General features: G+C 38.0%; 1 protein-coding gene across 4 annotated transcripts in view; it reads left to right on the top strand.

Annotated features, from left to right (window-relative positions):
• Window positions 1-27,035, top strand: part of TBC1D4 (TBC1 domain family member 4) — a 214,247-nt gene that overhangs the window by 153,382 nt on the left and 33,830 nt on the right. For 3 of the 4 annotated variants that reach the window (XM_027973695.3, XM_042254947.2, XM_042254946.1), the window contains exons 8-11: window positions 3,384-3,503; window positions 13,712-13,786; window positions 16,482-16,708; window positions 18,449-18,613. In XM_027973695.3, the coding sequence (XP_027829496.2) occupies window positions 3,384-3,503; window positions 13,712-13,786; window positions 16,482-16,708; window positions 18,449-18,613 (587 nt within the window). The remainder of the gene's footprint in view (window positions 1-3,383; window positions 3,504-13,711; window positions 13,787-16,481; window positions 16,709-18,448; window positions 18,614-27,035) is intronic. The other variant, XM_027973696.3, reaches the window with a different exon arrangement.

Raw genomic sequence — 27,035 nt, 5'->3', positions numbered from 1 at the left:
TTGAGGATTTGTGTTTTAAGAAGGAACACTGAGCAGTTAAGTGGTAACTTTGTGACCATGAGTGAACATACTCCTTGCAGGCCCTCCAAGGACATACTGGCTTTTTAGGGTTTGCTTGAGGGGCAGGAGGAGGAGGGGACAACAGAGGATGAGATGGCTGGATGGCTTTACCGACTCGATGGATGTGAGTTTGAGTGAATTCCAGGAGTTGGTGATGGACAGGGAGGCCTGGCATGCTGTGATTCATGGGGTCGCAAAGAGTCGGACACGGCTGAGCGACTGAACTGAACTGAACTGGGGATTGATGGGGGATAAGGCTGGAGGCTAAGCAGTGGTGAGATGATAAAGAGCCTTAAGTGCTATGCCTGACTTTGTCATTGAAGGATTTCAGGTAAAAGCAAGAGAAAATCAGATTTGTACTTTAAAGAGATAACTCTTCTGTCATAGTAATGGTCGGTTTGTGGGGCTGGTTGGTGAGTGAGGGGGTTACCAGTGCCAGGACTGAAATAACATTTTTGAATTGGGAGACTCTGGTAATAGACTATGTGAGAAATGATTCATTTATCAAGTACATACTATGTACTAGGCAATAGAGATGAATAATGACAGCTCTTTTCTGACCTCTAACTGTTTCCTTCCTCTAAGAAGGAAAAACCAACATGTAATCAAATGAAGTGAAAATGGAAGTACAGTGTGGTTAGCACGGTGATATATAAGTATGTTCTAGACAGAGATAGCACTGGGACATAAATAGATTGAATGATTCTATCTTGAAAAATTTATTTTGTCTTAGAGGCTAAACTGGAGCCCTAGAAATGTAAGGGAGGCACTGAGTCAAGAGCTATCTGGGAAGCATAATCCTTAGGACTTGCTGACTGATTGGATAGATACGTTTAGGATGGGAAAGGGTCTTGCTGGGAGAGACTTCAGGGTTTCAGATTTGGAAGAACTGGGTGCAGTAGCTAAGAAATACACAAAGAAGACAAGAGTAGGGCAGAAGATGGAAATAAGAAAGAAAAATTCAATTTTGCAAGTGTGTTTGAGATATAATTAGAAAATGGATTTGGTGCTCGTAGAATTTGAGTTGACATTATTAATACAGAAGACAGTGAGCTTTGGCACAGGTTTGAAGTCAAAGGCGGGTGTTCTGAGGGATACCCACATTTTAGGCAATGAGTAAATTAAAATGGAGCCAGTAATAGACTGAAAGGGAATAATGAGGTCGAAAGATTTATTATGGTATGACCAAGGTAGGAGCAAAGTTCAAGTAAGATCAGTGATGTCCAGTGACACAAGAAGGTCAAGAAATTTAAAGGGTAAAATCTGTTAATGGGTTTGCTTAAATCAGTCATTGATGGTAATAGTCATGTTGACCAGAAGGCCAAAGGCAGTATGTGAGTAGTGACACAAATTTTCTATATGATGGAGAGAACTCAAGGTCACAGAGGAGGTTTTAACAATTTATGTATGTTTTCCTGCCAGTATACTTAAATTACTTCCTCTTGCTCTCCTTTGCTCTTTCTTTTCCTTTCTTCCTTCCACTAGTATTCATTGAGTGGGCTTCCCAGGTGGTTCAGTGGTAAAGAACTTGCCTGCAGTATAGGAGATGTAAGTTTGATCCCTGGGTTGGGAAGATCCCCTGGGAAGGAAATAGCAACCCACTCCAGTATTCTTGTCTGGAGAATCCCATGGACAGAGAAGCCTGGCAGGCTACAATCCATGGGGTAGCAAAGAGTGGGACATGGCTTAGAGACTGCGGCTACTGCTACTGCTGCTGCTAAGTCGCTTCAGTTGTGTCCAACTCTGTGCGACCCCATAGATGGGCAGCCCACCAGGCTCCCCCAGCCCTGGGATTCTCCTGGCAAGAACACTGGAGTGGGTTGCCATTTCTCTCCAATGCATGAAAGTGAAAAGTGAAAGGGAAGTCACTCAGTCGTGTCCCACTCTTTGCGACCCCATGGACTGCAGCCTACCAGGCTCCTCCGTCCATGGGATTTTCCAGGCAAGAGTACTGGAGTGGGGTGCCATTGCCTTCTGTGGCTTAGAGACCCAACAACAGCAAATTCACTGAGTAGCTGCTCTGTCAGGCACTGCGCTCAGTGACAATACGATTTCCCTATTTCAGTTGTGTCATTCATCCCAAAGCCTTAGAATAATGAGTATCCTAGTCCTTATACACAGCCAGAACCCAGTCCAGCCCTCATTCCAATCCACTGTTTATCAGTAACTCCTTAGAAGATCCTGTGGCACCAACTCTACTACAGACCTCTGTTGTCTCCTGTATAGACTGTGCTGAAGCCTCCCATCTGATCTTCCAGTCTCTGATTTCCCAGTCCTTCGGGTGACTTTTGAACACTCTTTTCACATAAATCTTCTCCAAACATTACTTTCACAGTGATATTCTTCTGCTTATAAATTGTAATCAGTGATTCTTCCTAATTACCCAGCATTTAAGATCAAGGTTTTATCTCCAGCTTCACTTTCCCACTTTCCACTCACTTCCTTCTGTTGCAGTCAACTATCTGTACTGACATCCCGTCCTGTGAGCATCCCAGCCTTTATGATTTTGCCAGCATCATTCCCGGTGTTGGGAAAGTCTTCACCCTTTTTTTTTTTCTGCCCACATTAAATCCTGTGTATCTTTTTCTTCCTAACCATTGAGAGCCACAGCTCATGGTTCCGTGTTTGATATTTATGTGTTGCTTCTTTTCACTGTTACATGTGAGGCTATTTCCTCCACAGGCAAAGGACAAAGTTTTCTCTTTTGGAAGTTTTCTGGCATGAAGAACCATGTGATATACATAGTAGCTTTTTATGTCTGTATAGGATAAAATATTTAGAGAATCTCAATTTATATAATGGACATATTGTAGGTTCTCATACAGCTTAGTACTATCAGGGAGTACTTGTTGACTGAAAAGATAGATGACCCACTCGCAAATGAAAAGCGAATTATAACAAAGGCATTAGCAGAATCCAGCTTTACTAAAAGATTCTTTGTTCTTTGAAAACTGTTTCTTGTGTTTTCCTTGGTAATTTGGATATAAAGTATGCAATTTGGAAAAGCATGAATATAGTTATTAATCAAAATAACAGCAGTAAAAGGTGACATCTTTAGTTTTTGTTAAATGCAGCAAGAATATATTAGCAGAGACGAAAGGCATAAATGAAAGATATTATTTCTATCTTTTTTACTACTTATAATATTAAACCCATTTGCTTATAATCTGTGTGCTTATGATGTAGAACCTAAATTATTACTTCTTTAATAGAGCTCCAGAAGAATTTTTGTGGTTTTTAATGGTTTAATCATAAGCCTGTCTTTAAAGCTTCATTTAACCTTGAGTTTTTCCAAACCAAAATTAATGTTTTTCTTTCCATAGACTATTTCAAATAGTACAATCCCGGAAAATGCGACAAGCAGTGGAAGGTTCAAACTTGACATCCTGAAAAATAAAGCTAAGAGATCCTTAACTAGCTCCCTGGAAAATATCTTCTCAAGGGTAAGATTAAACTGAGGCTCTTCAAGATATTATGTGTTGTCTAATTACTCTGCTTCATTCTCAACTGGCTTACAGAAGATTTCCTTAAAAAAAAAAAAAACTACTAAGATAACTTTAAGTTAGTTAATGCTTATTTAAAATAATCTCTCAAAATAAGTTTTATTCTCAGATCTCGATTTATTCTTGTGCATCTTCTGTCTGAATTTGAACCGCAGTCATTTAGTAGTTGAGATATATGTATAGTAGAGGGGAAATAGAATACTGATGTCCAATCCTGTATGAACTTTTTATCATTTTTACCATTTAGAGTTATAATGGGGGTCTTTCTTTTACTGATTCTTAGGAGCTGAGAGGGAATGCTGAAAACTTTTAAGCATTTCTAGATTCCATATATATGCATTAAACATTATAGTTGTCTTCCTTTTTCTGACCTACTTCACTCTGTATGATAAGCTCTAGGTTCATCCACCTCATTAGAACTGACTCAAATGCATTTCACTTTATAGCTGAGTAATACTCCATTGTGTATATCTACCACAACTTCTTTATCCTTCCTTTTTCGATGGACATTTAGGTTGTTTCTATGGAAAGAAACCATCCCAATATTATAATTATCCTCCACTTAAAAATAAAATGAAAAAAATTTAGCTGTAGTTTAACAGAAATGTGTGTATTCTTAAGTGAATTTATTTATTCTGTTTAAAAATAGCATAGTGATTTCTCTTCCCCTTCATTTTCGTCTTCCTGAACAGTTCACTCCTGAAGCTACTAGACAAGACATAGCAAGGTGTATGTCTTGGGTCTGTAAGGCAGAGGAGACACAGTGGCTCAGGGCAAGGAGACAGCCTGAATGGGTGCTGTGTGTGGTGGTGGGGGTGGGTGGCCCAAAGCAGCGTGCAGAAACCCCAGTGTGATGAGGAGGGTGTCAGCCTGTGGGGGCAAACTGGTTTCTACAAGTGGAGCATGAGCAGGTGAAGAGGGTGCCCTGGAGCAGGATGCCTCAGCACGGGGTGTCAGAGGCAGAGTGGAGGGGAGAAAGCATTCCAGGTGCCCAGTACAAGGATGGTGCCTTGTGTGGGGCTGCTGGAGCTGGGTGAGGTGAGGAGAGGGTGAGGTGCCAATTGTGCAGATTGGTTACATACAGGGAACTGACCAAATATGTAAATGTTGAGGGATAGTGGGATTCTGGGAGAAGGGAATTACAAAGTTAAAAGGGGAGAGGGAATTAGAATGAATTCTGCTGCTGTTGAATTCAACTCAGAGGTAGCAGTATGGAATCTTGGTTTTTCTGTTTTGAGCAATAGGATAACGTATACACATATTATACACATACATATAATATGTATGTAATATATGTATTAATATATGTGTTTGTGTGTAAATGTGTGTATATAGTCCACTGATAGGCACTGGGAACAGCTTTTCTATACATGTCAGATAATAAATTAAGCTTGGTTGGGTGACCAGGTTAAAGTCTGTTTGGGTGACCAGATTTTTGATTTAGGACTTGGATTTCGGTTTCTGTACAGAAACAAAGAGGGAACCAGGATCCTGGCAGAAATGGCTAGTTCCAGGACTATATGGAAATTACGAGAGAAGTCCAGAGCACCTTGGCATTCTAGATAATAAAGAAGTTGTCAAAGAGAGATGGCAGGATGTCACAAAGACATAAACACCTTGAAGGATTCCAGTGGTGACATCTGAGACAATTTGAGCGTCACAATAATTGACAGTGACAGACAGTAGCCTGTTGTATAATAGGAAGGTACTAAGGCGCTTAGTCGCCCACTTGTGTCCGACTCTCAGTGACCGCATGGCCTGCAGCCTGCCAGGCTCCTCTGTCCATGGAATTCTCCAGGCGAGAATGCTAGAGTGGGTATCCATTTCCTGTATGAAAGGAAACTGAGTCTATTCAGATGTGAAAAATAAATGGACAATTTGATCATTATGAGGATATTTACTGGATAGAATGAATACCTAGTAATTACAAAGGGGAAAATAGTAACTTTATGGTGAAAAAGGCTGACAGGCATCTTCTTAATCAAATGATAAATTGAACGTCATCAACAATGGACAAAATTAAAATCCTATGCTACAAAGAATACGGAAGCACTTCTGTGGTATTCCCGCCAGAGGGGCAATACTTTAATCATGAGGAAACATCAACAAACCCACTTTGAGATACAGTCTACAAAATAACTACCTGTTATCTTCCAAAGTGTTAAAGGTAGGAAAGTCAACATAGCAGTGCATTGGAACAGTGACTTCTGATGTCTGGTATTCTTATTTTTATTTCTCTGCTAGAACTCAAAATCCTTTATGGGTATTTCTATTAATGATGGAAGTCTTCTAATTTTAACAAAAGCCCTACAGCAGTCATGGTCATCTGACAATGCTGTTATTTTATTAGCAGAAAATAGAACCTAGGAAAAAGCCTCTAGAAGATTAAGCAGAAGTGTGTTAATGTAACTTCTCATAAAACTTCCTTATCTCCTTGTCGTCAACATTTATAAATCAGTTAGGTTCTTTGTTTCTCTCTCAGTCCTTCCCTCTCTCCTTTTCTCCCTCTCTCCCATAGTATTGAGTGAGAATTTTAGTAGACTGATCATTTATGGGGTAGTCAGGGATCTGAATTCAAGATCTTGCCCAAGCGCATTTTGTATTTATGACCTTGGACAAATTATTTACCTTTCTAAACAGTTTTTTCTCCACTTGTGAAATGGGAAAACATTTCCCATCCATTCTGATTAGGGTCCATTGCCGTGAGGATGAAATGTCAGTATGTTAGGAAAATGTCACACTGTGGATATGAGGTGGTACATACAGCAGTGGTAAGCCCTGGAACCTGTCACTGACAAATGACACAAGGATATTATCCTACCGAGTACCTTGGCATTCCGCACAGTACTTACGTGACGCACTTTGAAGTGCCCCTCCATAGCCTTGATCAGCTGTAATGAATTTCCAGCAAGGGCACTGCCAGTCTATTCTGGTCAAGGTGGGTACTGTAGCTTTTGTGTCTCAGAGTGCTGCCAAATGCCATAAATTATGTGGCCTAACAAGGTCTTACTTGCAACATATGCAGAAGAATGGACTTCTTGGAAAGGCTGGCAGCTAACTATGTTGTTTCAGAGGTTACACATGGAAAATGGGTTTTGCCTACTTCTAAAACTTGTCAGTTTATTTATTTTTTTTCTCTCTGAGTGATATAGTAGAAAGTTGACCCTCCAGTCATAGTTTGGCTCATAATTGCTGCTATTTTTAAATGTTGGAATATTTCATTTAATGAACTATAGCTGTTTATGAAATAGGATACATTTGCAAAATGCTTTAAAGCTCAGTTCATAAACAATTAAAAAGTGAGTCCAAAGGAAAAGGCTTGACACATCTGTTACTAAATCATAATGTAGTAAAACTGAAAAAGCTATCTGTTCAAAAATGAGAGGATGGAGTCTTACATTCTTGTTGTTTGTTGCTTTTTCTCAAATTGAAGTTTTTCAAAAGAGGAATATTTACTAGTATATTAATTATTATTCCAAAAGAGAACTGTCTATTAATATAAAGTGTGAGTTGGAAAAAAGTCCTTATTTTATGTTTTCTTCAGAGTAATAACCATTGTCTTTATTTGTTAAAATGTGTGAGTTAACAATTGTGGTAGAGTAAATTTTAAAGTAAGTTTATTTTTCTTTGTGTTTAAGAAAAATTTATGGATAAAACACTCCTACAAGTAATATGTGTGGCAGTGTTTTTTTAACGATGGAAATGGTTTGATATCCATCTGAATGCTTTCTCTATTGTGAACAAATAGCCTGTTTGAAATAACGAGGCCGGTTGGCATATAAGTAGCAGCTAAAAAAGTAGCAGAAAGCAACATGGCCCGTTTTTCTTGCCCACAAACTTGAACCCCATAATTTATCAGCCACATTTATAGTTTATCATGTTATAATATAGAACTGAAGAACTGAAAGAGCCTTGATCAAATTCTAGGACATTTACAAAATAACACAGCTAATGTAGGCTAATTGGTTTTATTCGTAATTTTACTTTTCACAAAGCTCTATCTTTAGGAAATAGTATTGAGCTCAAGAGCCTCCCTTTAAAGTTGTCTTCCCTGAATTCAAATTGCTGCTCAGTTTTTTAACTGTGTAAATGTTGGCTACTTCAGCTACCAGAGCTTCAGTCTCTTTATCTATAAAGTTGAGCCAAATTAAGTATCTACTTCATTAGAACTGTTGTGGGGATTAATGAGGTAATGCCTGATAGAATACTTTACATAATACATGGCACATGGTAAGCATTTGGTAATATTAGATGCAGCTATTAGTTTTATGATTGATATAGTTGGTATTGACAGAGCCACCAGAGATAGAAAACTATAATTGATATATATACACACACATATATATGTGATATATATACACATGAGAATAAGTATTGCTTCTATGAAACAAGAGGGCCACCATAAATACAAGAGTCAGTTAAGAACAGGATAGAACTTTTATAACTTTCTGATAGTGAACATAAAAAGAGAAATTCAATAGAAGGCAATGAAACTAAGTTGAAAAAAAAATCTTGCGGAAAGTAAAGCAAAATGAGAAAGAAATGGAAAATAAGAGAACAATGTAAACAATTAAAGAATCTGTCTGGAGGTCCAAAAGCCAAGGGGTAGGAGTTCCAGAAAGAAAATACATGCAGAAATTTTCATAGAAATCATTGAAAAAATTTCTCAGAGCTAATGGACATGTTTCAAAATTTAATGAAGTGAGGAAATACACGGTAGAAAGACTGAACAAAGCCATGCCAAGGCAATTCATTGTGAAATTTCATAATGCCCAAGGGTAAACTTAGATTCTCCTCCATAGAGAAATAACAGGGTCATAAGGGTCAGGTCACAATGACATTAGACTTCTGTACTAGAAAACACTTGAGCACTGCTAACATAGCCTGAAGGAATGTTTCCAAGCAGAACTGTATATTCAGCCCAACTATTAGTGTAGTATAAATAAAGAACAAAGGCATTCACAGACATGTGTTTATAAATTAAAAAAAATACTTCCCAGTCTCCCTTTCTCAGAAAGCACCTGGAATCTATGTTCTGCTAAAATGAAGAAGTAAGCTGAAAAAGAGGAAGACATGGCCCAGGGAAACAGAAATTTCAACAGAAGATAGCATCAGAGGAAATTTCTAGGTTGATAGTGAAGGAGAATACTGGAAACATCTATTTGGCAAACCTGAATTTCTACCAGTCCAGACTGGGACAGGAAGACAGAAGTCTCAAAAATGGTTTGCTCAAAGCAAAAGAAAAAATGTAATTGACGCATTATGTGATGGATGCCCATAATGTGGTTGTTGGTGCTATTGCCTCAGTTGTGTCTGAATCTCTGTGACCCTATGGACTATAGCTCTCCAGGCTCCTCTGTCCGTGGGATTCTCCAGGCAAGAATACTAGAGTTGTAACCATTCCTTCCTCCAGGGGATCTTTCCCACTCAGGGATTGAACCCATGTCCTTTGCATCTCCTACACTGGCAGCCGAGTTATTTATGACCAGCACCACCTGGGAAGCCCTGACGGTGATAAATAAGTGATAAACAAATAAATTAGTAGTAACAAATTAGTGATTACTCAGGTAGTTATGGGGCTTCCCTGGTGGCTCAGATAGTAAAGAATCTGCCTGCAATGCAGGAGACCTGGGTTCAGTCCCTGGGTCAGGAAGATCCCCTGGAGAAGGGAATGGCTGCACACTCCAGTATTCTTGCCTGGAGAATTCCATGGACGGAAGAGCCTGGTGGACTGCAGTCCATGGCATTGCAAAGAGTCAGACACGACTGAATGACAAACACTTTCACTCGTTTCAGGTGATTTTCTGAAAAACAAATTGTACAAGATGTGAGTTGTATTAATAGTGAAATATATATGTAGCTCAGGTGCAGACAATATTTACAAGGTCTAAAAATCTAAGAACCAAATATTAGTTTAACTGAAACTTGTGATCGAAGTCTACTGGGAAAAGAAGGGAAGAGAGAATTGTGTATGGTGACGGGTAATGAAGGACTGATGTTGAAGCTGAAACTCTAATATTTTGGCCACCTGATGTGAAGAGCTGAATCATTTGAAAAAACCCTGATGCTGGGAAAGATTGAAGGTGGAAGGAGAAGGGGACTACAGAGGATGAGATGGTTAGATGGCATCACTGACTCAATGGACATGAATTTGGGTAAGCTCCGGGAGTTGGCGATGGACAGGGAGGCCTGGCATGCTGCGGTTCATGCGGTTGCAAAGAGTTGGACATGACTGAGCAACTGAACTGACTGACTGAATGAAGTTAGAATTCTAAAGTCTCATCTTCCAGAGTAGGAGGTCAATAAATAGTGCCTGAAGCTCCAATACTTTGGCCGCCTGATGGGAACAGCTAACTCATTGGAAAAAACCCTGATGCTGTGAAAGACTGAAGACAGGAGGAGAAGGGGACGACAGAGGATGAGATGGTTGGAAGGCACCACCAATTCAGTGGTGAGGGACAGGGAAGCCTAGCGTGCTTGGGGGTTGCAAGTCCATGGGGTTGCAAAGAATTGGACACAACTTGATGACCGAACAACAAAAGCATTAAAATGAACAACAGAAGCATTAACATAAATTTAATTTCAAGTGCTTACTTTTGAAGAATGGGATTCACTGTGTGAGAGACGGATCTGGTGATTGTCGTTTATCATTACAAGTTTTATAGTACAGTTTGACTTTTTTTTGGCCATGCTGGGTCTTCGTTGAAGCACATGAGGGCTTCTACAATTGTGGCACGTGGGTTTAGATGCCCCTTGGCATTGTGTATCTTAGTTCCCCAACTGGGTATCCAACTTGTGTCCCTGGCATTGGAAGGTGAATTCTTAACCATTAGACCACCAGGGAAGTCCCTAGTTTGACTTTTGAAACTTTGTGCAGGCATTACTTTGATTAAAAATTAAAGTGAAGCTTAATGCCTTTTCCCTCCCCACCAAATGAAACCCAAGAATGTTTGGAGACACTCTTTAGTGTTGTAGAGCGCTATAAAAATACTGGGTGTTTTTTCATTGTGCAGAGTTACTGTCACACCGACTTGATGTATTTCTAGTTACTCTTTTCAGAACTTTCCCAAGTTATGTAGAACTTCTTAGTCTGTTGTTTTGTCTCCTAAGACCTTCTATGTGATGTGGTTCCCAACCAGCCTTTCCATCTTCTTTTCTTCAATACTTGGCTTCAGTTTCTTCCTCCGTAAAGTGGGGGAAATAGATGAGATGATCTTTTTGGTTCTTTTCTTAGATCATCTGTGAAATCCATATGAAGGAACTGTGTAAAAAGAAAGTAAAGAACCAATTCACCAATACCGAAGCAGACTTTTATCTAGTCTTCTGGAGAGAAGTGCTTTCCTGAAGTAGTTTTGTTTTATGGAATAATGAATGAAAATAAATCCATACATTTTAGGATGCATTTTCTTTTTTTAACCTGTGCTTATTATCATCCTATAATGTAAGTTATGATCTAGCTTATAGGAAGCTGTATGTAATAAGCCATTTTCTTTATAACTGTTGTGGTTTGTTGTGCTTTACTTTCCACGTGTGTTTACCTGTATGTGACGTCACGTTCATGGAACTCTCTCATCATATATGTGAATAATGTTTAACCTTGTAACCAAAGTCACTTCAGTAGCTTGGTCTGAGTATTTGGTTATCTGATGGCTGATTTAGAAATAATGGAAATAGATGGTGAACAGTTCTATTTACCATGCTGGAACGGCTGTTAATCAGTTCAGTTCAGTTCAGCTCAGTTGCTCAGTCATGTCCAACTCTTTTGCGACCCCATGGATTGCAGCACGCCAGTCTTTCCTGTCCATCACCAGCTCCCAGAGCTTACTAAACTCATGTCCATCAAGTCAGTGATGCCATCCAACCATCTCATCCTCTGTTGTCCCCTTCTCTTCCCACCTTCAATCTTTCCCAGCATCAGGGCCTTTGCCAGTGAGTCAGTGCTTTGCATCAAGTGGCCAAAGTATTGGAGTTTCAGCTTCAGCATCAGTCCTTCTAATGAACACCCAGGATTGATCTCCTTTAGGATTGACTGGTTGGATCTCCTTGTAGTCCAAGGGATTCTCAAAAGTCTTCTCCAGTACCACAGTTCAAAAGCATAAATTCTTCAGCGCTCAGCATTCTTTATAGTCCAACTCTCACATCCATATGACTACTGGAAAAACCAAAGTTTTGACTAGATGGACCTTTGTTGGCAAAGTAATATCTCTGCTTTTTAATATGCTGTCTAGATTGGTCATAACTTTTCTTCCAAGGAGTAAGCGTCTTTTAATTTCCTGGCTGTAGTCACCATCTGCAGTGATTTTGGAGCCCCCCAAAATAAAGTCTCTCATTGTTTCCATTGTTTCCCCATCTATTTGCCATGAAGTGATGGGACCAGATGCCATGATCTTAGTTGTCTGAATGTTGAGCTTTAAGCTAACTTATTCACTCTCCTTTTTTCACTTTCCTCAAGAGGCTCTTTAGTTCTTCCTTGCTTTCTGCCATAAGGGTGGTGTCATCTGCATATCTGAGGTTATTGATATTTCTCCCAGCAATCTTGATTCCAGCTTGTGCTTCATCCAGTCCAGCATTTTTCATGATATACTCTGTATGTAGGATAAATAAGAAAGGTGACAGTATACAGCCTTGTTGAACTCCTTTCCCAATTTGGAACCAGTCTGTTGTTCCATGTCCAGTTCTAACTATTGCTTCTTGACCTGCATACAGATTTCTCAAGAGGCAGGTCAGGTGGTCTGGTATTCCCATCTCTTTTAAGAATTTTCTACAGTTTGTTGTGATCCACACAGTCAAAGGCTTTGGCATAGTCAATAAAGAAGAAGTAGATGTTTTTCTGGAACTCTCTTACTTTTTCAGTGATCCAGCGGATATTGGCAATTTGCTTACTGGTTCCTCTGCCTTTTCTAAATCCAGCTTGAACATCTGGAAGTTCATGGTTCACATACTGTTGAAGCCTGGCTTGGAGAATTTTGAGTATTACTTTGTTAGCGTGTGAGATGCGTGAAATTGTGCAGTAGTTTGAGCATTCTTTGGCATTGCCTTTCTTTGGGATTGAAACGAAAACTTCCCTTTTCCAGTCCTGTGGCCACTGCTGAGTTTTCCAAATTTGCTGGGATATTGAGTGCAGCACTTTCACAGCATCATCTTTTAGAATTTGAAATAGCTCCACTGGAATTCCATCACCTCCACTAGCTTTGTTGATAGTGATGCTTCCACTATCCACTTGACCTCTCATTCCAGGATGTCTGGCTCTAGGTGAGTGATCACACCATCGTGATTATCTGGGTCATGAAGATCTTGTCTATAGTTCTTCTGTGTATTCTTGCCACCTCTTCTTAATATCTTCTGCTTCTGTTAGGTCCATATCATTTCTGTCCTTTATTGGGCCCATTTTTGCATGAAATGTTCCCCTGGTATCTCTAATTTTCTTGAAGAGATCTCTGGTCTTTTTCATTCTATTGTTTTCCACTGTTTCTTTGCATTGATCACTGAGGAAGGCTTTCTTATCTCTCCTTGCTATTCTTTGGAACTCTGAATTCAAATGAGTATTTTTTTCCTTTTCTCCTTTGCCTTTCACTTCTCTTCTTTTCTCAGCTATTTGTAAGTCTTCCTTAGATAACCATTTTGCCTTTTTGCATTTCTTTTTCTTGGGGATGGTCTTGATCCCTGCCTCCTGCACAGTGTCAGGAACCTCCGTCCATAGTTCTTCAGGCACTCTATCAGATCTAATCCCTTGAATCTATCTGTCACTTCCACTGTATAATCATAAGGGATTTGATTCAGATCATACCTGAAGGTCTAGTGGTTTTCCCTACTGTCTTCAATTTTAGTCTGAATTTGGCAATAAGGAGTTCATGATCTGAGCCACAGTCAGCTCCCAGTTTTGTTTCTGCTGACTGTATAGAGCTTCTCCATCTTTGGCTGCGAAGAATATAATTAATCTGATTTCAGTATTGACCATCTGGTGATGTCCACGTGTAGTCTTCTCTTGTGTTGTTGGAAGAGGGTGTTTGCTATGGGCAGTGCTGCCAACAAATTTGAGTGAACCCCAAAGGATGGATTTCATACTAACACAAATTGACAGCTGCCTTTTATAATTTTAAAGTAAAAATTCAAACCATGTGAATGATTTAATTTTACTCTTCACACAGGGAGCTAACAGAATGAGAGGTCGGCTTGGAAGTGTGGACAGCTTTGAACGATCTAACAGTGTTGCTTCAGAGAAGGTACGCAAGTGGAGCTCTCCTTTTTTCTGCTGTTTTAACCTGGCAAAAACAAACACTAATATGGTATTATGCTTGCTTAGTTATTTTATTATGAGTCCTCTATGACTTCTAAAAAATAACTCATGAGCTTTTATTATTTCAAAGAAGATTCTGTATATTAGCTCCTTTCTGTCAACTAAAAAAAGATCTACAACTTGAGATTTGTGAGTTAAGTTTATTTGGGGCAAAATGAGAACTGTAGCCTGGGAGGCAGTATCTCAGATAGCTCTGAGAGACTGCTCCAAAGCAGCAGTGGGGAAAGTCAATATAAGGTTTTGGTGAAGGGGGAGTTCAATACCACAAGCACTCATTTTACAAAAGGGTTTTTGTTAGTCAGGAGGATCTGATGTCACCATGAAGGGATTTAGTGCTTCTCTAGATATGAGGAGATGCAAGGATTGAGATAATAAAATCTGTTCTAAAAACATCCCACTATCTAAAGACCTCTCCCACCAGATTCCCTGGAGCACAGAGTACCTTATTCCACCCTGGACTCCCTCAGGGGCTGTTGAAGGTCAATAGCTATAGCAGCATGGGGTTCAATCTCCATCTGTTCTCCCCTTCTCCTCCTGCCCCCAATCCCTCCCAGCATGAGGGTCTTTTCCAATGAGTCAGCTCTTCGCATGAGGTGGCCAAAGTATTGGAGTTTCAGCTTTAGCAGTGAATGAACACTGTTTCCAATGAACACCCAGGACTGATCTCCTTTAGGATGGACTGGTTGGATCTCCTTGCAGTCCAAGGGACTCTCAAGAATCTTCTCCAGCACCACAGTACAAAAGCATCAATTCTTCGGCTCTCAGCTTTCTTCACAGTCCAACTCTCACATCCATACATGACCACTGGAAAAACCATAGCCTTGACTAGACAGACCTTTGTTGGCAAAGTAATGTCTCTGCTTTTGAATATGCTATCTAGGTTGGTCATAACTTTCCTTCCAAGGAGTAAGCATCTTTTAATTTCATGGCTGCAATCACCATCTGCAGTGATGTTAAGGCTTAGATATGGTCAATTACATCCTCCAACTCCATTGAAGGCACATGCACGCACACACACACACACACAAAAGCTGCTAAATGGTCATACTAGTAGAATACAGATCTTTGACCCACTGGGGTCATACCAGTGATAGGTTGGTTGGGGTTACCTCCAATTTATTAACATGTATGATGTTAAATTCATAGGAATCCCAGGTTAAAGCTTTGTATCCATCCCTGTAGATATCAAGGCCATGAATTAGTACCACAAAACCACTGAGTTCCATACCAATCACTCTCTCTAAGGGTAATAACAGGCATAGTTCATAAAGTACCCAGCCTTGTCTCATAATTACTAGACTGATCATTTTTAGTATGATTTAACCATTCCCAACATAGAGGAGCCTTTAAACTTACATGACCATAGTCTGGTGTTAATCATGAATTTAAGGTCATACATCTGAGATGCTGCCTCCTGGGCTGCAGTCCTCATTTTGCCCCAAATAAAACTTAATTCACAACTCTCAAGTCTACATCTTTTTTTAGTCGGCATTTCTATCTGTTCCACTGAAGCTTTCTCTTGGTGGGACAGAACACATTATTGGCTGACTAACTCTGTTCTCTCAGGCTTTTGACTGTTTGGAGATAGTATATTTTGGGGAACAGTATTGAACAACTATTGATCCAAAGCCCTAGAAAAAGGAACCATATAATTGCTGTACTTATAGGGCAATCTTTTTAACCTTTGTTCTCGCCTCATATTACTTCCCCCTCCTCTATGTTTAACCCTTTTAACTGCAACATTAGGCTCTTCTTTATCTCATAGACAATTCTGACTAGGTTTGGTTTCCTGTTTCCTGTAACATGTAACCTGAGGCAGATGCAACCTATTTGTTTTTAATGGAAAAATACTAAAATATTTTCACTAAACTTTTTGTCGGTAGAATTGAGGACAGTTATGAGTCCATGAGCCCTAACCCGTGTTTATCAAGCTACAGATTTCTACAGCGGAGCCTGTTCTGGAGAGTATAAACAGCATACTTGTCTAAATTGAAAGATTTATGTTGCCGACCCATGCAGTATGAGAGGCATTCCGGCAGAGCTCACTTTTCATTCATTTCCTGTTTTTCATATCTTTAAAAATTTTTTTACCTCAGGGACCACGTAGTTAGAAACATCCACTGTGAGGAAAGATACTTAACAGGCTTTATTTTATTTTCCTGACGTCTTTGCCATGAGACTTGGACACTTAAGCGTTGTTATATTGTTTGACAGTACAGGAAGCGTGCAACAGAGATGTCACGGAAATCAGTAGATATGTTAATACAGACTCCACCCTCTTTTGGTCAGGATCTCTTTTCATCTTTCTGGTAACAAGGAGTACAGTAGCTTTGTAGCATTTTACCAGAAGGGGTGACAGGAAAGAATACCTTTTCTTATCATCCCTTTCACTTTCTGGCCTATCTTTAAGGATGCTGTCTTACAGCTGCTTATCAGAAGAAATGGGCTGTGGTGATAGTGATTAGGCTTCAGCATGGATTGAGTAAAAAAAAACAAAACAAAACACAACAGTTTGTCATGACTCAGGAGGCAGAAGAGACACTCTGTCCCTTTTGAGCTGTGTCTGAACAGGTCTGCCATGATCCATGTAGGAAAGAAACGCCTGACTTTTTGCATTTCAGGACTACTCTCCAGGAGACTCTCCGCCAGGGACCCCGCCAGCTTCCCCCCTGTCCTCAGCTTGGCAGACGTTCCCTGAAGAGGATTCTGACTCCCCGCAGTTTCGAAGACGGGCCCACACATTCAGCCACCCACCTTCAAGCACGAAGAGGAAGCTGAATTTGCAGGATGGGAAGGCCCATGGGGTTCGCTCCCCTCTTCTGAGGCAGAGCTCCAGCGAACAGTGCAGGTGAGTCCAAACCTCTCTCCAGAAACTGAAACCAGATTCTCCTGTCCCTGTGTTCTGACCACTGTGGAGTCAAGAGTTTTGTGACTTCCTGCTGTAGCCAGTGTTTAGTTTTCAGGGAGACCAGAAAAGTGAATTAAATGATCAAAACCTTTGTCCCTAAGGGAAGCAGGCAAGCTTTAAGGCATCCCCAAAAATCAGGGTTCAAATATTTTGGATGCAAGTATTTTTTTTCCTAGAAAAAAATGCAGAAAACAAGATATCATGCCATTGTTTTATCTGAAAAACCTGCTGACAATACATGTTCCTCAGTGTCTCCTATGAAGGCATTCATGAAGCAGCAAATTGGAAAATAACATAGCTGAGCTTCCTGTAAGCTTACAATGAAAAACACAAAGAGTCACTCATATTACCTTTATGCATGGGGTAAAATTTGGCTGTTATTTAATTTCATAAAAATTATCACCAAATGTGAAAATTGTTAAAAGTTTTATCTAGAATAAAATGATGTTTATAAAGAAGAATGCATATACCATAATTGACATGAGCATCCATTAGAAATTAACTCACATGATATTTAGGAAATACTTTAACAAAATAATTTAGCATTTGATAAGAGATAATAAAATTTGCAATTGTAGAATGATTATACTTCTTATTGTATAGTACAAATCAGAATTTATATCCAAGGACTAATTTTGTTTCTCTTCTTTACCTATGAGTTTGGTTTAGGAAATAGTTTGATGGGAATTCCAGTCAGAGGGAAAAAAATAAAATCAGAACTCTAAAAAAGAAGATTAATTTTTAAATTAGTTGCTATTTACCAGCATTTCTTTTAAAAATATAATTGAATTCTCATTGTTTTAATAATTTCATATTATAAACAAAGAATTTAAGATATATAAAAATAGTAGAACTAATTATCCTCAGATTTTTCTTTTATGAAAAAGAACTAAGTATTCATGTATATAGCAAGCATTTTTTATGATCATTTATATTTAACCAAGGTATTAAATATCTTTTTCGAGGAAAAGTTATTTTCAAGAATTTAAAATATTAAAGGATAAATGATGTCTATATTTTCTTATGTTTTCCACATTTTGTAATGTATATACTCAAAGAATTTCTGTCAATATGAGAAGATGCTATTTATATCATGGTAAACATTTGCTATGAAAAGAATCTTCCGGAAAAAAATCTTTGTAGGTGACTTAAGGATTCAGATAAAACCATGGCTGCACAATTCTACAGGCTGCAAGAAAGAACATGGTCATTAACATTCATTAAGCCAACGATATTATGATGACTCCCAACAACCAAACATGTTGATCTTAAATTTTTAGAAGCGTTTATATCTTTAAAATAATTAAGTCTTTGAACTACTGATAATCAGTTTTTCCTTCTGGAGCTTGTTTCCTGTAATTATTTGTGCCTTCCTACTTTTTCCCCTTGAAGGATATTTTGCAAGTCAAAATAAACACTTTTTGTCCTAAAATTGTTAAGAGCATGTTAGAGACAAACACATATGCTGAGAAACACTGCATAGATGAGGAATTCAGTTTGTGAAACAATGAACCAGGTCATCATCATCTAATAGAGAACTGCATGCATATAAATTTTTTCCATATAAATTCAGCCTTGATGACAGTGATAGCAAGAACCTGTGTATATGCTATTTCATAGTGAATAAAGATTGTTCCAGAATATAACTTAAGACGAATTTGCTGTATTTTCTGTACTCAGCATCCTTCCACCAGCTCGGCGCATGCACAAGGAGTGTAATTCTTCCTCCAGTCTTCCAAGTCTTCACACTTCCTTCTCTGCCCCTTCCTTCACTGCCCCCTCTTTCCTGAAAAGCTTTTACCAGAATTCAGGTAGACTATCCCCACAGTATGAGAATGAAATCAGGTGAGATCAGTGTCCTCTGTTTGCAAAGCAACCTTTCTGCAGTGATATACTGATATGTTACTAAAAAGTGGTGAATTGATTTGAGTGACATGAATGCATCTGTGTGTTGTGCCTGTTCTAACCAGTTTCTAATATATTGGTTCCAGTTCCAATTAATTTGAAGAAAACCTTTACAAACAAGTGTTTTAAAGCTTTTAGATGACATGATTATCTTACTTTGTGGACTATATTTTTGTACTCTTTGTGTGTTTCTTTGCCTTGGGCCCCAGAGTCTGAGCTTTATTTTGTTTGGGGCAAGACCTATGCAAATATATACTAAGCAAACCTCCCCAGTCATGTCTCTCTCTTTTTTTATTTTTAGCTTCTCTGGACATATAAAGTCACTTATTTAAACAGCTGTACTAACGTAATGGATATTATATATTTTTATTATTAAGTATATAGAATATTTCCTAGGTGTTTCACTGGTTTTTCAATGACATAGACTTACTTTTCTGAATCTCAGTGTTAGTCACATAATGGCTACAGGATCATATTGATAACAGCTCTTTCTGGCAGCATGAGGGATCTCTTGAATTCTGTAGACATTCAGTTTTATTTGTCCCCCAGTATTGAAAATGTATAACCTATTAAATCTTGTTCCTTGCTGTTATAACTACACAAAATTAAATGTGGTGATTTTTTTTGAGAATTACCATTAGATAATTTTTGAAATTCTGAATTCTTACTGATCTTGCAGGTTCTCAGTGGGATATTCTAGCCTTTGGAAAGCAGTGGATTAAGCTAGAAATTATCAAGGGGTTGTTGTTGGCTTAGAATTTTCTGAGATTCATTTTTATTTTTACGTGTAGCTTGAGCCATTCTTTTTTCTTGCTGTATAGCATTCCATTTAATACATCACAATTTATCCATTCTCTTGCTAGTGGATATTTGGGTTGTTTCTATTTTTTGATAATTGATAATTCTTGCAGTCAAGGAGAGGGATACATGCTGTCAACCAGCCTGCGTGCCACTAAAATCTTCTTGGGTGTTCTTTTGGCCTCCTTTCTTTTAGACAAAGGGAATTAAAAAAGTTAGTATAATTAGGCAATGTGCATTAACTTGTTAAATTATAATAACCCTTGAATTATCTCTGAATGTCTTTTGTCCATGTATGTCAAGCTCTTTTCATCCCAAGGCAGGCAACTAATATTGGATTAATAAAATTTTGAATCTGAACTGTCCTTTGAGTTAGTACAAAATTATGCTGAAATATTGAGTTTCTATTGAAGAAAGTTGACAAAGAACTGATTTTAAAAGGTTTTTACAGGCTCAACCTTATGTGAGAAGAAGAAAACCATAACAATTGCATTATGTATATGGAATATGCAATGAATTTAGAGAACTGATAGTTTAGATAATTGAGAACTGATAAAACATTTTACACGTTAACATTAAAAATTTCAGTCTACCTCAGCTCTATAGTTCTATCTATATAGCACTTTCAGTGACACCCATTTTCAGGTTCCTGCTGTTATGTTAAGGAGAACATCTAGAGAATTCCTGTTTTCTTCCAGAAACAGAACCATGTCTGAAGGTGACAATCAGGGACAGCCACCAAGAAGGTTAGGATTAGCTGTGAATAGGTTTTAGAGTAAAAAAGCAGTGACTATAAAAGATTATTATAGTTGTTAATTTCTGCCGAGGTGTATGTATTATTCTTGTGCCAAGCTTACCTTAGCCCACTACACCTCATTCTCATAGGAGAGTATTGAAGTCAGAGGGCAAATATTTAATTTTGCATTGAAAAAAATGTACCTCTTTGTGGTGATCTTATTTTAAATGCTATATTTAGACATATGGAAAACTTTTAAGTTTGTAGGATCATTAAAAACATCCTATCTTCTGAAATTTGTAGTGTTTTCTTGGTTCTGAGGAATTCTAAAAAAATCAGAGTTGCACTTTCTGGTATGTTTTTGTTTCCTTTTTGTACAGTGTTTTGTAATTTGACAGCTTAGAATTAATAGGCCAAAAAGACACTTAAAAATTTCATTAAAGATTATGCCAGGTGTAAGCATCTGGCTCCATGGATTATCACAGTGAACATCCCACATCACCCCTACTCAGTCAGCACATGGAATGCTGCCAGCACCCTGGCAGCTCCTCCCATTTCCCCACCCAATCTCTACTCCTCATCCTGACCTCAGGTACCACAGTTTAGTTTTGCCTGGTTTTGGACTTTCTATAAATGGAATGATACAGCATAAATTCTTTTATATCTGGCTTTTTTCACTGGTAGAGAATGCAAATGCAGGAGATGCAGGAGACACAGGCTCTATCCCTGGGTCGAAAAGATATCCTGGAGGAGGAAACGGCAACCCACTCCAGTATTTGTGCCTGGAGAATTTCATGGACACGGGATCCCAGTGGGCTACCATCCATGGGATCACAGAGTGTTGGACACCACTGAGTGGCTGAGCATGCGTGCACGCTCCCTGGATATTATCCATGTCCACATTGGTACATACTTGTGCATTGTTAGTAACTATCTACACAGTAGCAAAATAGTGGGACAGAATTCACTCTTCAGAGGTTTATTTCAATTAGTCAGTCACTTTGACATAAATTTACTACAGCCTTGGAGAGAGATTTTTTTAAATTAGTATTATAAAATAGCTTCAGATTTATAGGAAAATTGCAAAAGTATTATAGAGAACTGCTAAACCTTTATCCATATTCATCCATTTTTAACATTTGCCACATTTGCTTTATCATTCTGTTTCCATGTATACATGCATATGTATATGCATATATATTTTGTTATTCTAAGCCATTTGTGAGTAGATTGCAGATAACATGTCCCTTTACTCTGAATCCTTCAGTGTGTGTTTGCTAAGAATGAAGATATTCAAGAGTGTGGCTTTAAGCCAGGAATTTCTGAACTCTACATCTCTCATTATCACTGGTTTCAGAGAAAACATCATATGCACACAATTACCATGATATCTGCAACTATTCAAAATAGAAAGGGAGAGGTCCATAAAACTATGGAATATACTTTTCCTTTGAGTAGCTCATATCTTATTAGAGGCATAGTGTGGATCTGTAAATATTTACAGACTTCCTTGGTGGCTCAGACGGTAAAGTGTCTGTCTACAATGCGGGAGACCTGGGTTCGATCCCTGGGTTGGGAAGATCCCCTGGAGAAGGAAATGGCAATCCACTCCAGGACTATTGCCTGGAAAATCCCATGGACAGAGGAGCCTGGTAGGCTACAGCCCATGGGGTTGCAAAGAGTGGGACACAATTGAGCAACTTCACTTCAAAGTATAGAGTAGGTTAACACATAGGTTAACAAATACTATTTAAAGAGCATGAGCATTTGAAATTTGAAATTCAGATTAGGCATCCTTCTCCAGGACCACTACTTTTAATTATTAAAAACATGTAGATTGTTGTTGTTAAGCAGGCTGAGAAAAAGAAGCCAAGATACTTTTAATATCGGTTTACTTAGAAGTAGGTTCATTTGTACAACAGTGAAATGCTAAAGGAAAGGGAGTACATATATGTTTTGTTTTACCTTACTTCAAGTTAATTCTTAAAATTTTAATATTATTTCATTGTGTAGTAGCTGAAATATAATTATGCATAATCTGATGGTATATTTACATAACGTCCATTTAGCAAATATAATATATCCTTTATAAACAAGCATCTGTTTCCTCCTTATTGTTGCTTCTCAGCTTTTGAGCCTATATTTGAAAAATTTATATTGAAATTCACTGGTCAAATGATAGTCATTTCATCTACTTCTAAAACTTTTCAGTGACAAAATAGGTTTTTGCTGACAAGTACTTTGTGGTGTAGTTTGGTTCTATAGTTTTCTCATATTATCTGATAAAAATAGTGTAATTACTCATGGTACAATATTGAAATTATTTGTACTTTATTGATGTCTTATGGGAATGCCTTTTTATCCTAAATCCTGGTTTTGGACATCACTCTCTTTCTGTGCTAATGCTGTTCCTTGTTTTCCTGTGGTACTAGACAAGACACTGCTTCAGAATCAAGGTGATTAGAGGTCTAAATATTTTCATTTACAAGTTTATTAATTCTTCTAACTGATTATTACCATTCACTTAAAAAATCAGTTTTGGCTGTCTTCTCCATGCATGCCATCCTTCCGGTGATGTGAGGGGTATATAGTAGGGGGAAAATGACTCCTGGTGTAATCGAAGATTATGAATGATCATATAAAAGATTGATTGTAAACAAATCCTGTTTCTACTCTATTCCACACTGACATTTCCTTAGGACTCTGCTGTGGTCCTCAGTAGAGATTAATTCAAATTTGAAACTAATGGGAGTAAGTGAATTTGCTAGTTTGGAGATACATATGTACATTTAAGGAGTTTATTTCAAATCCCAAGTAGATGCAGAAATAAGAATCCTAAAAGAAATCAAATCTGGTTTTCACTGAAAAATATTCTTAGTCTATTTCTGTTCATCTTAATTGCTGACACATGGGTTACTTTGAGACACTGCTGTGGCCTTCCAGACCTCCCACTGGGCTGGACACAGGAAAACACCTACTTCCTTTTTATGGAAGTCTGACCACATCTGTGATGACATTTCTTCCTCCTGACACACATGCTTTTTGTGGTAAATGTCCAGAATCACTGCTGAATAGCTTAACTGAAAATGATTATTCTTTCCTAGTTTCCATGCTTTGCTCATATCACAAGCCCAGTGGAAAACAGACATTCCTATCTTCCTGTTGGGGTCACTGACATTTAGATTTCTTTCCAATGGGAGTTAAAATCCAGTATAAAAGATTGGGCTAGCATGAGATGTACAAAGAAAAAAAATTATTTGGGGCCACATTGATAAGATAAAAAGTGACTGAGACTTGTAATTGACCTACATTTTTTAATGGTTGCATGTAAGACCATTTCAGTAATATTTCTTATCTACTTCCAAAAGCCCGACAGAAATGTTAAGATTTTCTGTGTCCTTCTAGAAGGTTCTACCATAGGCATGGAAGTAGGTCTGTGTTTTACCTTAGGGGTCATCTGGCCTATTATTTTATATATGGTTAGACTGAATCCCAGAAATGTTTAATATCTTGCTTGATATAGTTTATATAACATTAAGTTATAAGAATGTGAGTAAGCAAATGAGCTCCCTAGAGATATTTAAAATTCCAATGCAAAGAACTTAATTAAAAATTTTTTTTTCACTCAGTCTAGAGTTTAGGAAATAAAATTCTTTGTTTGTGTTCTTTTTTTGTTTTACACATTGATGAATCTATCTGATTTGATTCAGCTTAATTGATTTCCACTCGATTAGCTCATTCTCAGTTTTATTTAATTAGTAAAGATATTCCATAGAATGATAGATGGGTACCCAGTTGAAACCAGGGCTTACATAAGCTATTAGTCCACCTAAAGTAATTATGAATTAAATCGTACTATGGGCCTTGTGGGAAAAACTCTCAAATTGTAATACCGTGTTATTCCACTGCCTTTCTTGAGGCATCTACAAAGAAAGCCTTTTCAGATTTCTGTTAAATGGTTTTCTTTTTGTTGTTATTGTTCAGTGGATTAGTTGTGTCTGACTCTTTTGCGACCCCATGGACCTACCAGGATCCTCTGTCTATGGGATTTCTCAGGCAAGAATACTGGAGTAGGTTGTCATTTCCTTTTCCAATATATGTTGGTATATATATTAATGTGTTTTCTATTTGATCCTCCTATTTAAAAATGAAAAAGTGTTTACATTTTGAAATCTAGTGGTTTCAAAAGAAAATGAAGTGAGACATTTACATAAATGAACACATAATATAGTAATACTCTATAATAATGTAAAATGACATTATTCCATTAAAAAAAAAAGGAAAGAGAAGTGCTGACCTGACCTAAAGACTTAATACTAATTACAGACTGATTTTTTACCCTAGAAATACAGGGGAACCTGGGAGTTCTAACAGCTTTATTTTTATGAACCAATAGGGCTTTGTCTGAACTAATGCAAAGGGTATTTACCTTGACATAGTAAACTATAGAGCCTAAGTGTCTGGATTCTGGATTGCCTGGGTTTGAATCCTGACTCCCCCACTATATCCCTGAGACTGTTGGCAAATGACTTAGCTTCTTTCTGCCTGTTTTCTCACTAAAAATAGGAATTGTAATACCATCTACCCCATAAAGTTGCTGTGAGGTTGAAATGAGTTCATACTTATGAAATGCCTAGAACAGTGCCTGGCACATGGTATGTCTATTTGTTTTAGCTTTATTATTACTATAAAAAAAATACATGTTATTTTGTTCTTAATTTTACTCCAAAGGTGGACATTACCTAGGATTACTTAAAGGAGAAACTGAAGTGAAAACTAATATTGTAGTAAAAAAAAAAAGGCAAAAAACAAACACAAATTAAAAATTTCAAACAAAAACTTACCCCCTCAGCCCGGTGAAGTTTCCAAAGTGAGAGAAAGAATTTTTAAAAAATATTTTCTTTTTACTTGTGGTTTTGGTGACATATTTAAGGAGCCTTAATCTAACTCAAAATCTTGAAGATTTACTCATATATTTTCTTCTATGAGTTTCATAATTGTTTTACATTTTTTAATTGAAGGATAATTGCTTTATAGAATTTTGTGGTTTTCTGTCATACATCAATAAGAATCAACCATAGGGAGATTAAGAATTCTGATGCACACGGTTTTGATTCTTAAAATTACTGCCTTAGGAATGTTAGGTTGCTGATTAAATCTGAATCAAAAAGTAAAGTGCCATAAGCTGCACGTACGCACTGCCTGTTGAAACCCTTTTCTGGACCTGGACTTCTGGATACACGTTTTTCTTAGTAGATGAAGCACGGAAATTTTTGCCTTATCTTGGCCACCAAACTGCTTTTTCAGGATGTCGTTTTCTAGTACATGATAAAGGGTCAATGGTCTGTTATATAAGTTCTTCCTTTTCATATAACATTATCTTATATTTTGACGGTTAATTTTTGGCTTATTACTGGCCATTAAATTCCAGACAAATGAGGAAAATGTGTCTTTTTGGCAGTTTGTTTAGATTACAGAATTTTAAGTTTTAGATATTATGAAATTTTCAAATTTGTAACAGCAAGCTGATATAAGGGTGCATTATGCACCAGTTTTATAACCTATTCCCCCAAATTTGTATATTTTACAGACAATAATGAAAATGACATGGGTTCTTCTCAATTGTACTTTTAGTACTACCCAGACACTTGCTTTGTTATTAACACTGAATTTGAAAAGATCTTTTTAATTCCAGTATTAAAATACAAAAGTTTCAGAATCCCTTTGCTTTGTTTTATTCTAATTTTGCTGTTAGATATACTAAGCGTTAAAAGAAACTACTATTTATTGAACATTTATCCTGTGAGGCATTGAAATTGTTGCTTTTACATAAGTCACTTAGCTTCCTAGGATTAACTTATAAATTGGATACTCTTATGTCAATGTGTTACTATCTGGAAAAAAAGGTGCCTTATGTTGTTTATTATGTATTGTCATTGTTAGTACTTACTATTGACACCTTAGTCTGTGCTTTTGGGAAATGAAGCTATTAGAACTTTTTGCCAGAAAAACTTGAAAATCATGACTATCAACAAAATATTTTAAGAACGTAGATCTCTTATTTATTCCTGACCTGTCAAGGAATTTATTCCTGACAAGCCAAGCCAACATGAGTTTGATTAAACTCCGGGAGACAGTGAAGACCAGTCCCTGGGGTCACGAAGAGCTGGAGACCACCGAGTAACTGAACAACAGCAGCAATATCAATGTATTCCGCAGATATTTGTTGAGTTTGTTGTTCAGTTGCTAAGTTGTGTCCAGTTCTTTCGGAGAAGGCAATGGCAGCCCACTCCAGTACTCTTGCCTGGAAAATTCCATGGACAGCCTGGTAGGCTGCAGTCCATGGGGTCGTGAAGAGTCGGACACAATTGAGCGACTTCCCTTTCACTTTTCACTTTCATGCATTGGAGAGAAATGGCAACCCACTCCAGTGTTCTTGCCTGGAGAATCCCAGGGATGGGGGAATCTGGTGGGCTTCCGTCTATGGGGTTGCACAGAGTTGGACACGACTGATGCAGCTTAGCAGTAGCAGTCCAATTCTTTGTGACCTTGTGGACCATAGCACTCCAGGCTCCTCTGTCCATGAAATTTACCAGGCAAGAATACAGGAGTGGTTTGCCATTTCCTTCTCCAGGGTTTCTTCCTGCCCCAGAGATCAAACCCGCATCTCTTGCATTGGTAGGCGGGTTCTTTACCACTGAGCCACCAGGGAAACCCCTTTTGTTGAGGGCTTACCATTAATTACCAGTTGCTATACTAGGAGCTAGAAATACATCCTTGAGTCGGGCATGTAACACATAACTGCCAAACAGTTATACAAATAGTGTT

The sequence above is a fragment of the Ovis aries genome, chromosome 10 (assembly GCF_016772045.2).
Source record: "Ovis aries strain OAR_USU_Benz2616 breed Rambouillet chromosome 10, ARS-UI_Ramb_v3.0, whole genome shotgun sequence".
Lineage (NCBI taxonomy): Eukaryota > Metazoa > Chordata > Mammalia > Artiodactyla > Bovidae > Ovis > Ovis aries.
Note: the sequence above shows the minus strand (reverse complement) of the source record. Positions and strands in the feature narration are given on the sequence as shown.